At 39.8% G+C, this 18,040-nt stretch overlaps 1 protein-coding gene across 1 annotated transcript; it reads left to right on the forward strand.

The window, feature by feature from the left end:
- Positions 1 to 8,804: 8,804 nt before the first annotated feature.
- LOC148843122 (uncharacterized) lies at positions 8,805 to 10,497 on the forward strand. The gene is made up of 5 exons (XM_088958690.1): positions 8,805 to 9,127; positions 9,222 to 9,271; positions 9,391 to 9,472; positions 9,846 to 9,907; positions 10,050 to 10,497. The coding sequence occupies exons 1-5, from the start codon at positions 9,064 to 9,066 to the stop codon at positions 10,254 to 10,256; spliced, it is 465 nt and encodes a 154-aa protein (XP_088814816.1). The 5' UTR covers positions 8,805 to 9,063; the 3' UTR covers positions 10,257 to 10,497.
- The last annotated feature ends 7,543 nt before the right edge of the window (positions 10,498 to 18,040 follow it).

Below are 18,040 nucleotides of genomic sequence, written 5' to 3' on the forward strand. Positions count from 1 at the left end.
ATAACTTCACATCGGTTGCACACCCGCAGGCAAACGGTCAGACAGAAGTAATGAACAGAGCCATCCTCCGCGAACTGAAAGCACGACTAGACCGAGCTAAAGGGTTGTGGGCGGACAATCTACCAAGTGTTCTATGAGCTCACCGAACTAAAGAAAAAACCACCACGGGAGAGACCCTCTTTAACCTCACCTACGACACCGAAGCGGTAATCCCAGCAGAAATCGAAATACCTACACTGTGACTAGAAGCATATGACGACCAGACAAACGGAGACAAGTTACGTACCAACCTCGACTTACAGGATGAGGTAAGAGACCACGCACACATCCGGATAGCGGCCTACCAGTAGAAAGTAGCTCGGTACTACAATGCCAGAGTAAAGAAGCGGAGCTTCTGAGTCAGTGACCTGGTTCTCCGTAAGATTATGGTGCCCAAACCCGGCGTGGGCAAACTTGAACCAAATTGAAAAGGGCCCTACAGAGTAAAGAGAGCGCTCGAGGGGGCATATGAGCTCGAAACCTTAGAGGGAAAACAAGTACCCCGAGCATGGAACATCGTTAACTTAAGGTGATACTACCTATAGACCGCCAACTGAAGTGGACAAAATCGCTACCAGAGCTTAAGGGCCAGGATGCTGAGCTAACGAAGGAACCTCGACATAGGCAAGCAAAGAAAAGTCAGCCAAAGGCTCAGGCGAAGCGGAGACTTAAGTATTAAACATCAAAACAGGTCGTGCGAGTGTAGTAACCCGGGCAAGAAATAGATCGGGCATATGGTCAGTTCGGCAAATATGGTCAGTTCGGGAGAAAGAACAACCAACACTTAACCAAAAGAAAAGTTATTCCATTACAAAATAAGGGAGCGTACAATTGAAAAAAAAATTCACAGGCCCGGAGCTACTTCTTCATTATCAGAAGGCACCTCAACGATACCCGAAGGTCCTACCTCGCCCTCGGAATCTAGCTCACCATCAGCAGCATTGCCATCTCCTGAGTTATGCGCAAAGTGGATATGGCACTGATATCGAGCTCAGGGTACGTGTTCTGGATCATCCACCGGCTCAGTTTAAATCCCCTTCTGTACGAGTCCACTATCAGGTCATCAAAGCACGGTGAGGCAATGTACTCATCAACGGCCTTCTTCTTGTAATCTTCGATGCCTTGAGAAAAGATCAGCGTCCTCTCCCTAATGTCCTCCTGAAGGTATTCAACCTGATGTTGCAGATCCAGCCTCAGGTCCGCCATGTGCTTCACAACAACCCCCATGGCCTCGGCATCTCTCTGAGACCTTGCCTGCCTAGCCATAGCAGCGCGAGCAGCCTACTCGACAGCACGAGCAGCCGCCTCAGTAGCTTAGGAAGTCGCCTCTTCGGCAGCTCGCGCCTACCTCGAGCTCCTCTCCACCTAGGCCGCCAAGGCATGGATAGAAGAGTTCACCTACCAAAAGGAAAGAACAAGTGATTAAGAGAACGGCAACAAGAGGGATAAAAGCAAAGAAGCCCGATAAGAAATCTGACTCACCACTATAGCATGAGTAGCAACACGACAGGCGACCTGGTTCAAAGGAAGATCGATCCATGCCGCGATCTCCTTGGGGAAGGTGGCCTCCCTACTCTTCTGAAGAGCATAGTTCGGTGATAGCACGCTCCTGAATTCTCCTTGGGCTCCCGAGCCTAAGGGCCCAGCTCGCGTATAAGCGGACCCAGAGTAAGTGGGAGCTCCCGTGTGAGTAGTCTCGGCATAAGGGGCCTCTATCACTTCTTGCATTGGAGGAGCCACCTCGGGCTCCCTAGACGGATCCTCTGACGGGTAGTCTGGTACTTGAGGCTCCGCATCCTGGGGCAGCTCGGCACGAGTTCGCTTGGCGACTCGCTTCCTCCTCTTCATGCCTTGAAACAGGTGCCCACCACAAGTCCTTTCTGAGTCCATCACACCTGCTAAAAAGAGTTCGACATCAGAAAAAATGAAAGAACAAAGAAAAACAAGAAACCTCTGAGCAAGGAACCTACCCGAACTCAGGTTGGCCGCAATGAGCTTGGCCTCCGTTAGATACTGATGGCATTTTAGCCCTAGTCGTGCCTATTGCTAGAGGCCCTTCATCGTCTATTTATCAAGCGTAACACCAAAGTCAGGGGTGGCCATCCCCCACCCGGTCTAAAACGGCCACCCTAGTACACTTCACACCCCGAAGTAGTCCCGCTTCCACGCTGGGACGTTGTTGGGAAGTTCGTGCAAGAGCTTAAAACCCGGGCGAGGAGACAGGTAATACGCCCGAGAACAGGACCCGCTTGTTTCTTAAGCATTAAAATAGAGGAGAATATCTCCAAGTCTAAAGGAAAGCCCTATTCGCAAAATAGGGAGATTGTCCCCACCAAGTTACGAATGGAGTTTGGGTGAAGCTGGCCGATAGTAACGCCGAAGTGGTTCATGACCTCGACAAGAAGGGGGTGGAAAGGTAGTCGCAGCCTTTCAGCGAGCTGCTCCCGGAATATCACGATCTCTTCAGGACCGTATTCCCAAGGAATGCTACCTGAAGGAATGAAATAGGTGTACTCCCCAGGCAGGTTGTAATAGGTAATAAGGGATTGGAGCTCTTCAGGCATCATGGTCGAGGGACCAAACTTGTCTAACATCCGACCCTGACGAGAGGTGGACGCCAAACTGCCCGAGGTGGCTCGGCTTACGGGCTCAAACTCTTCCTCAAGTTCTACCTTAGGTTCGCTAAGGCCATCAAAGGATGCAACTTGGTTCGTAGAACCTGCACCAGACCCACTTGAAGAACCGTCTGAGCTATCCAAGCTAGACACCAAGGAGAAAATGTGGATTCCAGGAAAGTACTCAACCGAAAAAAGGTTTGAACAAATTTCAGAAACCGGAACGAGCAAAAAAAAAACCTTGAAGGCGAACTAAAAGCCTGGACGCGAGCTCAAGAAGCAAAACGCAGAAGTGACAAAGTGACTGGGGTCCCCCACTATTTATACCCACAGTAACCGAGAACCAACAATGCAGATCAAAGCCAATCCGACGGCCCGCATTCGCACTAACCGCACGTCCCCTGAGACCGAGACGTGATTGGCGCACGTCTTTCTGAAACTGACAAAATGCCTGCACACGTCTTTTTAAAACTGACAGGACGACGGCGCACGTCTTTCTGAAACTGATAGAACGCCAGCGCACATCTCCTCACCTTACCAACGGCAACGACGCATTTTTTCAAATTCGAAAAGACCCGTTGTCACGTCTTCCAGTGGCGCACTTTTTTGAATTTTGAAATAAGTGTGCGCCGCCACGTTTGTCAGCATTTGCAAGCAGGTCGGCACATCTCCCGCCTTTTTGGCGCTCGGGAAACCCAAAGAACCCTGACAGCGCACCTTGCGCTATCGAAATTTGAAGTACGGGACAAATCCACCTGCCACCTCGCGAACTCCCCACGCCAAGGCAAGACCCTTGGCACGAGGAGTGGGGGGCAATTGATGAAGGAAGATTTGGCTCGATCTCGTAATTAAGCAACACGTGGCAAAGGCAGCAGCTTGACACAATAGCGTGCCTAAGGCGCGAGCACCAAAGGGAGGAACCAGCGGTCCGAGCTCCCTACCAACGGTCTGAACTCCCTACCAGCAGTCCGAACTCCCTACTAGGTGCCCGAACTCCCTACTAGGAGCCCGAACTCCCCCTTAGGCCACGAGCCAAGCACAAAAGGCAATAACCTGAACTGGCCTGCCCCATGGCAGTTTGGGACACACCTCTATCCGAACTCAAGACTTCACCTCGCTCACCACTCCAGCACTTCACCTCTAGGATGTCGAACTGAACAACCGTACCATGCCTGACATCGAGGAAGTTCGTATCTAGGGGCGGCGCACCTGACTGACTTGGGATCTGACGCTTGATAGCCGCACTTCAAACGGCCACCTGCCACCGCCACCTGCCGCCGCCATCTCCAATTACAGAGACGGCTCCGACAAGGAGCAGTGGCGTTTCTGTCCCAGCATAAGGGATGACACCCGAACTGGTAGAAGCATAGAAGTAATCATACCCGACCTGACAGAAGCCTCGGACTGAGTGCGTGAAGTGGTTATAAAATGCCCCCTACCCCCAACAACAAGGTATATGAACTTTGCGCCATCTGGTTTTATCTTGCCTTTGAAAGAATACTAACTTGAGCTTCAGAGCAATCTCACTAGGTTCCCCCAGAGTTCCCTCATCTTCTCTGTTTCAGGTTCCTCGTTGCTCCAATCAGAGGCAAGGTCGTTGACAACTAAGACCGGCCAGATTTTACACCATCAATAGCAGAGGAGAACAAAGGACATTGCAAAGAGAAAGGGCTCCTAGCTATAATGGGATCCGCAACAGAGGAGAAGCCACAACAAAGGAGTTCTGAGTTCTCTCTAGTTTAATCAACTAATCTGTCCTTTGCTTCTAGCTATTCCCCTCGGGTGCTTCAAACTTCTATATGTCTGAGATTCCAAGACAACAAATGCATCGATCATTTCTTTTCTCCCATGATTTGTAAGTGGTGATCAAATGGGTCAACGAGACAACATCAATGGATCTCTCAAAGCAGTAATGCCTTATTTTTTTTTATTATTCATTCGTTCATCTCGATGATCAATAAACCGAAAAAATCAGAGGGCAGAGATGAACTCAAGGGTTTGAGTCGGGTGTTGTCATTATTTGCATTGGAAATGATGATCACATGAGCCCCCACTCCAACGTCATTCACTATTGCGATGAAATATTCAATTACTAGAGCCGCCCCTTCACTAGTAGGTTTTTGTTATTTTTTCTATAATTTCTGCTTTCTTCATTTTTATATTTTTCTATAATTTTTGTTATACTATTTTACAATTTTATTATTTTTGTGTGATTTGTGGTTTCTTTTTTTTTTTTTGGAATTTCTCTTCATTTTTATGTTTTAATTTTATAAATGATTTTTGCAATGCTTTTATTTTTACAAATTTTTCGAGACCGAATTCAGTCAAAGCAAAGTCCATTCGAACAGCCATCGATGCTTTGCATTGGGAATATGCCCCCATGAAATAAAGCACAGAAGTACAGAGATATTCCCAATGAAAGGTTGTAAAGGCTGTTGGAACACTGTTCGAAGGGGCCTTTCTCTGACTAAAGTCGATCTCTATTTTTTCTATAATTTTTAATACTTTCATATAATTTCTGTTATTTTTTCTTTTTCTTTTCTATAATCCCTGTACTTTTCTTCAATTTATGTTACACTTTTTTTTATAATTTATATGTATCATTTAATGAATTATATATTAGCGGGTCGAACGGGATGTGTTAGGTCAAACGGGTTTGGGTTGAACCTGACCCATTTAATTTAATCTTAATGGGTCATTAATGGGTTAACGGATTAGATGGTTTAAATTAAAACTCAACCCAAACCGACTCTAACCCAACCCGCCCAATTGCCACCTCTAGTAGGAAGTTTCTTTGATATAGTTTAAGCCTTTCAGGCATCTAGATGAGCTGGACTGGCTCTTGATACAACAGTTCTTACACACAGATGTCTGTCTTTCAGAATTTGGCATACCTGTTCTTTTTCCAAATTAATTCAGGTTAGTTGACTAAATGCTTAATATAATCCTAAATCATCTAGATCTTAAACTACTCTTTTGGATGATTAATGTTAAGTTTGAGAGTGCTTATTTGAAAAATAAATGCTTAAAAACAAGTATTTATTAAGTGTTTATGAGAATTTAGTGAAAAAAAATCACATATTTTAAACAGGGGAAGCATATGTATTTATTTTTAAATTACGTGGCAGGTTAAGGTAGGCCATAAAAAAAATAAAAACTAAAAATCAATAATTTTAATCACATATTTTTTTTTTACAAATAAATGGTTATTGGTGTGGTTCAGTGCTTATTATTTAAGCATTTTCAAACTTAGCCGAAGACAATTAAGGGAAGTTGGTCTCAATTATCTACAATCTTGGATGAGGTGGAGTGGGTAATGTCCGTCCTAATTACATAACTTTTGTTTTGTTTTGTTTTTTTTTTTCACAAAATAGTCACTCTCAAACTAGAATTTGCATTCTCACACTTGCCAGTCTCAGATATTACCACTACACCAAACAACGGTGGGAAGTATTTTATATGTACTATTAGCCGGCATTATTTAATAAATAAGTGTTAATTTAACAGCATTTTGTCAACCCTAATGTGGTCCATGATCACTTATCAACCATCAATATTAAATGGATTATTTTTAAGTCTAACAAACCCATCTCATCAAAACCCGACACGTATAAGAATTCAAAATCATGATTAACTGCATGCCACTGCCTGCAACTTGACCTATATATTTTAAGATTTGAAACTCCACCCAACCTTCAAATAAGGACTTCTTTACAGTTCTCTCTCTCTCATTTTTAACTATTTCACAAAGTGAATTCAAATCATTGGGACTTTGAACTTTTGAAGTTTCAACTTGGGAATTCGTTAAATTTTTTTGAGTGGTTTTCTCTTTCACTTTCAATGTTCTTCAGAGACCTACTCATACACAGCTATTTGGCCATGCAACCTGCAAGAATTTTGAAAAGTTGGTTTGGACTTTTGGCTCCATGTTCTTCTCTTAAAGCATGAGATGTCGCTGTGTCGGCCGATATTTTGCTTTGAAATTAAATGTTTTTTGACGTTTGTACAAACAATGTGACAGGGAGAGCATTGTGACCCATACTCCGGGTCGGGGCGCCGTATCTTGGTTAGGTCAGCTCTTCTGCTTGCTTGCGTACACAGAAAGCGGTCCTACCGCACTGGACCAGCTCGACCCGACTGTATATAACAAGTAAGTATATTGCTGTAAGCAAGGATTAAATTCTTTTGTAGTGTTCTCTAATAGGTTAGCTGCAGGTTGGACCAAAATTGGATGAACCCATCAAACCGATTGGCTGTACACGTGAAAGTATCAAGCTAGTCAATTTGTCCATTATGAACCCATCAAGGTACACTCTTTCTAGGCTCTTCCGCTCTCTAGCCTTCTTGTTCTCCTGCTTCCTCAATCCTATTCAGTTCGGATTAATTCTTTTTTAACCGTTTGGCCCGGCTGATCTTTTTCCCACCTCTTATGGATTTGGGCATTGGAGTGCTTTCCCCCGGGAACTTTCTCTTTAATATCTCTGTCCGTACTTTGATTGCAAATTTTGCTCAGTGCACCATATCGTCCTTCCATCTCAACTCATCCATATTGGCAAAACTTTATCTGTCATACGTCCACATCGGTTCGGACAGCACCAATATGAAACTAGTCAATTTGTCTGTTATGAACCTAAAATTCCAGTAGATCGGGTTTAACTCAAAATGACCAACCACCCTCTCTACCTACGGTTGAATGGCTCGACTTCAATCCATCTAATTTTTAGCTATTGGATAGTCAAGTGATCTTAGAACCGTAAATGGGTTGGGTCCAGATCAGATCCGACCAATTATTAATCACTTCTATAAAATAGACCAATTCGAATCGATTATTAGTGGGGATAATCGTGTCTGACCCGATCATATACTTATTCTATAATAACTTGGAATTCCATTTTTGATTATGTAACCTAAATAAAAATGATGTAAATAATAACCGTTTATATGTCGATAAAATAAATATTTTAAATTCCAAATCAGGAAGCCGTTATATATCATTAACAATTTAACCGGTTCGGGTCTTATTTTATTTGGAACAGTAATAATGGGTCCTGACCCAATTATTAATCGAGACACAAACAAAATTAATCTGAACTGACATAATTGATTCGATCGTTTCGGTTCAATCGGATAGACCCGATCAATTGATGGGATGTACAAGCATGCTAGCACATGGTATCCCGATGCATCGTCAGACATGGGATCACAAAAGCCGAGACGTGGGGGAGATCGAGCGGCTATAAAAGGCGCACATCCGAGAAGAGCTGTCGCTGTTAGATTTGAGAGAAAGGCTTTAATGTGCCGCGACACAAGTCTCCATTAAGATGTCTTCCTGCTGAACAAAGTTCAGACAAAGCGCGTGAAGTCACAGTGTCCACGTGGAGCTTTCCGTGCCACGTCACGCCATTGTAGAGACGAGATGTCGACGTCCGCGTGGATTGGCCGCTTCAGAAGGCAACTAGAGACAAAACTGCCGACGTCAGCTAACGGCAATAAGTCGACCCGTCAGGGATCGTGGATAGGGAGTTTCAACGCTGTCTGTCGCCGTCAATGTTACTCCACATGTCCTAACGACACGTGGACAGCGGCCTTCTCCTGTCTTCACTGCCTGCTGACGTGGCTTAATTCATTCATTCTTTTCCTTAAATACTCAACTGTTGCTGACTTGCCTGCAATATATATCCCATTAATTTTTATTTACTTATTTTATTCTAATATAAACAGATAAAAATCTAGATTTGTGGCTGGGGACAAAAGAGAACTATAATTACCAAAAAGTCCTTGCTCCTAGAGATTTGGAAACTGAATTGATTGATGGGCTAAATACATTTGATCATACCCGTTCAATTAGTGGGCCCATTGGGCCGATTAGAATGAAGAAGAGACAAAGTGGTATGAGGTGTAAAATGCCTTTTAGGGGACCAATGTGGTGACTTGAGAGGCCTAAAGCGGGTGCCCATTCCCTTAAAAGTGGGACATCAACCCTTAAAAGAGTGGGGTAGTTAAGGAAATATGGAAAATTTATTGTACTTTTTCATACTTGTCATTTCATATCTCTCCCTTTTCTGTATTTATTATTACATTATTATTTATTTTTGATAGAAAAAAGGAGCCTTTATTTATTTATCATTATTTTATATTTTTGTCTCACCCTTCGATAAACAGAAGTGTGTCGCAACTTGTTAAGGGCGTATATATATAGGTATTGAAGTTGAGAATTCACCATGTTATCCGCCATTCACAGAGTCCCTCGCACATTTCAAAGCTCTTGGAATGAAGGAATAAAAGAAAGAAAACTGGATCCAACTTCTGTTTCTTAGTTTTGGAATTCTAAACTTTCTCTCTCCTCTCCTCTACTCTCCCATTCTAATCTCTTGTTCTATCTCCACTTCTTATCACAAACTTTCCTGAAATGAAGCCAGCTTATTGTGCTTTACTAATCTCTCTTCTATTGCTGCTCCTTGTTGGGACTCAAGGTATGTATTTATTTCAACACTTCAACATGGAAGCTATGGCTGCTGTTTGAACCTGGCAACTCATTGGGTTTGTGTTTTTGTTTTTTGTTTAAAGGAATTCGTTTGGAACAAGGGTTAAAATCAGCTCTTCATCAGAAAAGTGAGGTGGGTATTAGATTTTTCAGGTTTTAATGGGTTCAAATGAAGTTTGGAAGTGCTTTTCTGATTTGTATTTCTCTGTTCAAGCTCTGATTTTAGTTGTGAACTGTTTGGTATGATCCCAGGAGAAGGAAAACAGTATGATTGAAGCAAATGCTGGTGTTCTTGGCGAGGTTGTTCCGTGCAGAGACGGGAACTGTTCATCAGGTACCATGAAGAGAAGGCATTCTAGGGTAGCCAAGGAAGCACACCACAGGCTACCGACCATTCATGAAGATTACTGTGGACCTAGGAGTCACAACCCCAGGCACCATTGAATCTTTCTAATGTTTCCTTTCTAGCCCTAATAACATTTAGGACTGACTCAAACCTGATGATAATAAACCCATGATAATGTACTTCAATTCACAAAGCAATTTTGTCACAGAGCTTCTCCCTTGTTACTACATGTATAAATGAGCTGTTCATCTGATGAAGCTTCTATCAACCAACATACAAAGAGAACTTAATTACACGCAAAAGTTCTTTTTTTTTCCAGGCTTCAGTCAAATCTTAAGTAGCTCTCTATCTATTGCTGCAGGAAGGAGTAGAAATCTTATGACCAACACAATCTCTACTTCTACCACAACTACTACTTCAAAGGTTTGTGCGTCGTTAAAGCTAGCAAAAGAAATCAAAGTTGATCAGTTTCTATATATAGTAATAACAGGGATTAAATAAAGAACCCTTCTCTTCTTTTCTTTCTCTTTCTTGTTATGTGATTGTATATATGCTCTATCTACAGAGTGTCAAGAATAATGGAGGGAAACCCACGTCGAAGCGCCAAAAGGGCGACCAAGGGTTTGGTGGCAACGAAGAGAACTTCTCCGTTGAATCGTCGCCGCCGGTTTCGGAACGCCGGGAGGCTAGCCCCAAGCACTATCCCGACATCATAGACATAGCGGGGATGGACTATTCTCCTATAAGGAGAAAACCTCCTATTCACAACTGAATGGTAACAACCTCCCAAAAAGGCTACTAAAGCATAGAGGCTGGACAGCATTACCGAAAATGCTGCATCTTTTTAGGGTTAGGTTCGATCTTGTACATAGTATATTCTATTACTCTTACACTATTTTGATAATTGAGTACATAATAAAGAACCCTGAGCTTCGGTTCTCATTGTACCCATAACAGTTATATTATATGGAAGCTACCAAAATAACATGAGCTTAATCTTTTTCTTCTTTGTATATCTGTTTACTTGAGAGAGAGAGGGAGAGAGAGATGAATTGTCAACTGTTTATTTAATATTTTAAACCATATATGGTGCAACGTTCAGAACTTGGTTCAAAATTGCACCCATGGAGGAGTTCAAATCTGCTTATTGCAACCCCCCAAAGAAACAAAGACACACCAGTGATTGAAATTTAAAAATAAAAAGCAGTTCACGTGATGTTTTGGATTTATCTTCATCGCTGACCCCTGTTAATTGGTGTTTCATTGAATCAAATGGTGCGATCATCTGCGCAAGGTCTACTTATTCACATGAAAATCATGGGTCTTCATGACCAGCCTCATTATGGTTTATGGGCCTACCCTTCCATACAATTAATTCCCTAAGCCTTTTATCAGCCCGGCCCCGGCCCTGTCACGGTTTCATATAAGATGGATATTTCAACCAAGAAAAGCCATGATTTAGTAGAGTCCGGATCTGCTCCTCACAGAGCTCACACCAATCTTACAACATGTCTTTGTTGTACATCGGGAATATCTCCCGTATTTGTACTTATTATTCGTGGGGAGATGTTCCTAATACAAGGTGGGATGTGGCTATGAGACGGTGTGAGGCGTGCTTTATGAGAGTTGATCCCAATTCAATTTAGTAGTGGGTATGTTAGGATCTGTTTGGCTCGTAGTCAGAACAGGAATCAAAATCTAATTGAAATCCTTCAGAATTGGAATTAGAATGGTCTATTCCCATAGTCTGTTTGGTTCAGACAGAAATTGAAATAGAAATTGAAATCTTCTGGAATGAGATTTCACTCCCAAAGGAGAGGGAGGGATGAGGGAATGCCATTCCACCAGGAATGGTAATAGAATTTTAAATCCACCCAACCAAACAGTTGGAATCTGATTTTGGTTCTAAACCCCTATTCACGCGAACCAAATAAGACCTTAGTAGTATGTAACAAAACATTTTAATTTCAATGATCATGTACTAGAAAAAAAGGACCAATAAGGAGATTTGGGTGGGCTTTCCATGTTGCATTTATTGTTTGCTAGTCACTATTATATGTGGTTCACGTGTTCTTGGGCCGGTGGCACATGGTTCAATCTATCAACGGGAGATTCCCGGTAGGCAGTAAGCGGCCAAATGGCAAATATACATTTAGCTAGATCTCATGCATGGAAGGGGTTGGTCAGTGAATTTGGATTAGCTACCAAGACAAGGTGCCAACAACGTCCCAAACAGTCATCGCAGTCTTACATCAGAAAGATTTCCTCATCAGTGACAAGGAGATGTTCTCAATGTGCGGCTGTAGTGGCTTGTTAGGATAGTATTGGTAGCAGATCCCTACCCCAGTCAAGCCCGGTTCCCTAACGATTAGGAGACACTAACACTAGCTAGGACCACAGGTGTTGGTTGCGTCGCCATCATCTCTTCCCTCAGTTCCCTGCATGGACCTCCCTGCCATGTCCTTTAGCTGGCAATTGGGTAGGTAAGGTCGGATTCAAATGGAAATGGAATTCCGAACAACATAGAAACTGAAAAGATATTATGACCAGCAGCTCGCTTTGGATGAAGATAATGTTCCACCACTGCTCATATTCAACAACCCAAGATGGTCTGTTTGATGGGTTGGGTCAGGAATTGCTTGATAATTAGCTTTGACTAAGTAAAACTAAAACTTCAAATGGTTCTCATCCAGAGGAAAAAAGATTGACCAGATTGGATGACCTAACCTTCTACTCTGTAGTCTCAACAGACCATTGGCCATATCAAGGTTTTAAAAACAGACCAAGCATGGAACCGTGTTGAAGACGGGTTTCTGGGCCAAATGATCTGATTGTCTGGTTCAAACAGATGGTTTATTCTGATTTTAAAAAATAAAAAATTACCAAAAATCATTATCCAAGTCGATGGTTCGATCAGCCAAGTCAGCAATTCGTTGACCAAACCAACAATTTTTGGCCAAAAATAAATTTAGAATGAAACGGAACCGATTGCCTGCTGACTGGTTGCCTGACTGGTTCCCAGGTCTACCAGTCCAACCGTCCCATCCGGTTCGGTTTTTAAAACCATGGGCCTTATTGATTTTAAGAGTCATCAGGTGGGGCTGTCTTTGAATGAGCAACACAAGTACAACATGGGCCAACATGGGCCATGTGGGTTGGCCTCTCCTGGCTCCTGATAAGGTGAATGTGCATGAATGTGTCACAGTCTTCACATAAAAAACTTTGGAGGAAACCCTTTTTGTAAGGCTAACCAAGATTTGGCATGCTTCATTACATAATTGATCCCTTCAAATGTATGCATTATTGATGCCAAGTATGCCTAACTATTATACAAGGAATCTCCACCTGGATCGATTCTTGACATGCAATGAAAAATCAAGCCTTAATTTTGGGCAGTACTTTTGTTGGGTTAGACGCCTTTAATAAGAATCGTAGACTGTATCAGAGTAGAGAGTACTGTTCTCTTTTCATTAGCCAAAAAAAAATCCGTCCTCCATTAAAGGCATGAATATTCAAAATCGTGGCGAAGTATAAAAAAGCAAGAAGACAAAATGACAAACAGAACGTGGGCATGTAATTCTTGTTGGTTGATGCAATTGGACCATCGGGTTTTCAGAGTATTGACTCGTTTACGACAGAGGCTGGTAGTTTAACTGGTGCGGGCCAGTCAAGGTCTGATCATAACATTGCCAAAAGATAATGTGACTGTAAAACATTGCTTGATTCAGTGATTGTCGCCCATGAATATAGAGCACTTGGCAGCAGGCAGCATTCCCTTCCTATATCCAAACCCATGAAAATAGAGCATTTAAGGGGTATATTTCTTATTGTGAGATAGAAATTAAAATCATCTGTTTTGAAAATAAATGGTTTTTTAAATATATATATATATATATATATAGATAGATAGATATATATATATATATATATATATAGATATATATGTTTTGATTTTTGGAAAGAGTATAAATGCAAATATGTAGAGTGTAAATACATACTAAATATAATATAAAATACAAGGTTTTCTTGAATATGTAAATGTATTTTTTGTTTCTAAAACTGAAACAAAAAAGAGCTTCTTGAGTTTCTAGTTTGAATTTTTTTTTTTTTTTGTTTTAAATCATACAATATATCTTATCAACATTCATAAGTCATACAATATATGTACTGCAACATTTGTTTTTTTTACAAACTACCATGTTAATTTAAAAAACATTAATTGTTTTTTTAAACAAAACCAACTTGTTATTGTTTTTTCAGGTACAATAAAATAAATTAAAAATGGGGGCAGGGATGAACCTAGGCCCTACCAGTAGTGCCATGCATTGAAGTCCATATTGGCTCCCCACAGAGGCACCCCATACATGCATGCCCCACAACACATTACACAACTCAGCATGCATTAGGAACTTCTCCCATACTTGTTCTTGGCAATAAAGCTGATTGAAAGTAAGAGAGAAGAGAAGAAAAAGAAGAAGAAGAAGAAGAAGAAAAAGAAGAAAGATTGGAGGCAATGGAACAGTGCTAGCGGTGCCAGCTTCTATTAGTATATATATGGTGACTAAAATAAAAAGGGAAAAGACCCTTATGCCCCTGCTATAAGTGAAGTACAATAACAGAAAAATAAAAAAGGCTTTAACCAACCAAACAGACCCTAACAAAGCAAAATTAATAGACAAGAAATAAAATAAATTATTTCAACACTCTCCCTCAAGTTGGAGCATAGATGTCAAGCATGCCCAACTTGTCACACAAATCATTATGCTGCACATAATGAAGACCCTTGGTGAAAATGTTTGCAAGTTGTTCTTCTAAGTTAACATATGGAGTGCATAATTCTCCATTCGCAAATTTTTCTCTAATAAAATGCTTGTCCACTTCAAGGTATTTCATCCTATCATGGAAGACTGTATTAGCTACAATGTTGATTGCAACTTTATTGTCGCAGATCAGATTTGATCAACCCAAATTCAATCCTCTATTCCACCTAGATTCAGCAACTTGAAGAAGAAACCTGATCTCCTAGATTCAATAACCTTGCTCTGATACCATCTTGGCAATAAAGACAATTGAAAATAAGAGAGAAGAGAAGAGAAGAGAAGAAAAGGGAAGAAGAAGAGAAGAAGAAAGATTGGAGGCAATGGAACAGTGTTGGTGGCGTCGGCTTCTATTAGTATATGTAGGGCGACTAAAATAAAAAGGGAAAAGACCCTTGTGCCCCTGCTATAAGTGAAGTACAATAACAGAAAAATAAAAAAGGCTTTAACCAACCAAACAACCCCTAACAAGACAAAATTAATAGATAAGAAATAAAATAAACTATTTCAACACTTGTCATGGGGGGAATGTTTCCAATGCACAGATGGGATATCTTGTGGGGTTCATGTGAGAGGAACTATGGGAAGCCAATGGGATCACCATGCATTAAAGTTTAACCAGTTTATTCAAGGTGGCGTTTTCTAGCACTTTTCGAACATCTGAGGTCTGAAAGCGTTGCCTTTTAGACTTTAGACCTGTTTGGTGTTTCCTCTTAAAACTTATCTAAATTTTGTTTTCAGATCTGAAAATGATAACGCGCGGGTCGGCTCTTAATGCGCTCATACACGTTTCAGAGTCGATGCATGGTCAAAATTACCCTTCAACTCTTTTTGAAATTACATGCTTTAACCCCAACCCAAAAAACCTAAGCTATTCGTGTTTTCACTCTCAGGGATGAGAAGGAAGAACGTCGCTCGTGAACCCAAGCTCCAAGTAGGTTTTCATGGCCACAGTTTATCTCCTTTTACTTCTTCTTCTTCTTCTTCTCTCTCTCTCTCTCTCTCTCTCTCTCCTGTCTTCTCACCACCGTCGCTACAAGTTGCAGTGGCGGCAGTTGAATATTATTAATAATAATAATTGTTATTATTAATTATAAATTATTTTTACTAATTAATAATTAATAATTATCTTAATATTTGTATTAAACATTAATTATTTTTTATTAATTTTACTTGTGTTGTTTATTAACTATAAATTATTTTTATTAACTAGTAACTTTAAATTATTTCATTATTTTTTATTTGTGTAAATTATTAATTATTTTAATATTTTTATAGTCATTAATTATTTTGAAGTTGAAAATTTATTTTTTATGAGATAATGCAAATTCAACTCAACATTTCTAAATAGTATGTTTTAGGAGTAAAAAGTAAAATCAATGAATTTCAAATGGTAAAGGGTTGATCCAACACAAGCAAACTTATGAATTCAAAGCCTCTAAAAAATAGAAAAGCACCTATGATTCTTTTCAAATTTATCAAATGTCCTTGTCCTAAGGAAATTGAGTGCCTTAGTGTCTGTTTGGGAAGACTTATTTCACATATAGTGGCTTCTCACTTTGCAAAGTTATCCCCAATTGAACAGCCTATAAGTCATGTTTGGTGAAAACCTAGAAATCATAAAATAATTGTTCAAAAACATAGCATTCGATGCTATGTGCTGAAGCTTTTTTAATGGCTTAACCAAATCTTTTAAGTAAAAGCAACTCAACCAAATATTCAGCTCTCCCAAAAGGGGCCCTTATATATAATCTGATCCAAAGTGGGGGTCTCAAAAATACAACAAATCATTGTTTGGAAATGACCCATCAACATTTTGGAAGGACACATTTAATGCCACATGACCTGTTGTTCAATTGCTCACATTCAGATCTTTGTCCACTTCCATTTCTATAGCTCTTTATTTATTTATTTTTTATTCACTATATGCTAAAGATAACGGTAAAGGCAACTCGTGTTACATCATTCAAACTATAGTTGCACCCTTTTTCTCTATTTTTAGGGTGAAAATTTTGCAGAAAATTTTGATGCAGACTTTCTTTGATTTTGATCCCCTATGAATCTGTTACGCTATGTTTCGTTTGAAGGAAATGGTAAGGAAAGGAAGGGAAAGGTAGAAAAACCTATACAAGGTTTGTAAAGGTTTCCCTACCTTTCCTTTCCTTTCCCTAATTTTTCCTTCAAACCAAACAGTGAAAATGAATGTATTATAGGCCAATACATGGGTTATGACTCGAACAATTCTCTTCAAGGAATAAGGATCTGATGATACAATGGATTCAAGCTTCTTATTAGGGCTAGGACAAACACTAAGCCACCATTTAAAATCTAAGAATTATGACAAATTTGATTCTTGAAATCAAATGTCCAAACACCTATTGACTCATCTAATTAGGGGGGTGTCCTACAGCATAAAGGTTTTTGTTTTCAATTATTTTTAAAATTTGCCTCATCAACAAAAAAAAAAACTAAGAAATTGAATTACATTCTGGAATTATATACGTTTTTATTTTGAGAAGTAGAAACAAATCGATTTTGTTTCAAAAGACCATCCATGCTTTTGAAACATAATCATTTTTAAAATAAAACCAAAATTTGGAATGAATATAGACATTATATGAATTATGGAACATGATATTAATCACTGAAAAAAAAAACATGTTCTTAAAACTAGAAATTCAAAAATATGTTTTTAGTTTTAATTGTGGAAACAATGTATAGAATACCATGTTCTGCATATTTGTTTTAAGAATCAATTTGTTTTAAAATCCGATGGTTTTGATTTGATTTTATTGGAACTCAAAAACACAAAAATAAAAAATAAAAAGAAAGAAAGAAAGAAAGAAAGAAATCACATTCTATTATTACCTATAGTAACAGAAGCAGCATCAAGTGAAGTTACTTTTATATTTATCTCAAGAACACAATTTTGCCCATTGTGTTGGTACGATGTCTATCATGATATATATTGGATTCAGGTCAGGACAATCATGTGAAAAAACCAACCAAAATAATAATAATAATAACAATCAAGTTATTTTTCTGCTGAATTTTCTCTCTACATTTATTTTCCCTCTCTTTGCAATTTGCATTCTACTCATCTCCCTTTGTCTCTTCCTCTTGTACGTGCATTTGGAAAAAATATATAAAAAGTAAAATTAACGACTCTTGCTCATACAAGTCGAGATTAATGAAACATGAACAGATCAAATTTCCACCCGTGCTTTAAAATATGATGGCAAAGATGCTTAAAATAAAGGGAAAGTTCTACTTTAATACCCTAAACTTTGGGGGTAGTATCAAGTTAGTACTCAAATTTTTAAATATGTCATTGCATTACCTAAACTTTCAAAAAGTGTCAAGTTTGTCTCCGTCATTAACCGATCGTCAGTTATCTGTTGAAAATGTCAAAACTACCATTCAAAAGAAGACATTGTTTATTGTATTCTAGCTTGAGACTAAACCGGTTGAGGTGTTTGAGATTCTAGACTAATGAAGTCATTGTCTTGTATCATATTTCATGTTTTTTTTCTCTTTTTCATTGAAAATAACTGGTTCAGTCTCAAGGTAGAAGACAATGAACAGTGTCTTCTTTTGAAGGGTAATTTTGACATTTTTAATAGATTGACGGTCGGTTAACGGCAGAGACCAACTTAACACTTTTTAAAAGCTTAGGTATTGCAGTGACACGTTTGAAAATTTGGGTACTAATTTGACACTACCCCAAAAGTTTAAGGTA

The sequence above is a fragment of the Nelumbo lutea genome, chromosome 8 (genome assembly GCF_056320005.1).
Source record: "Nelumbo lutea isolate HS-2025 chromosome 8, American lotus-T2T, whole genome shotgun sequence".
Lineage (NCBI taxonomy): Eukaryota > Viridiplantae > Streptophyta > Magnoliopsida > Proteales > Nelumbonaceae > Nelumbo > Nelumbo lutea.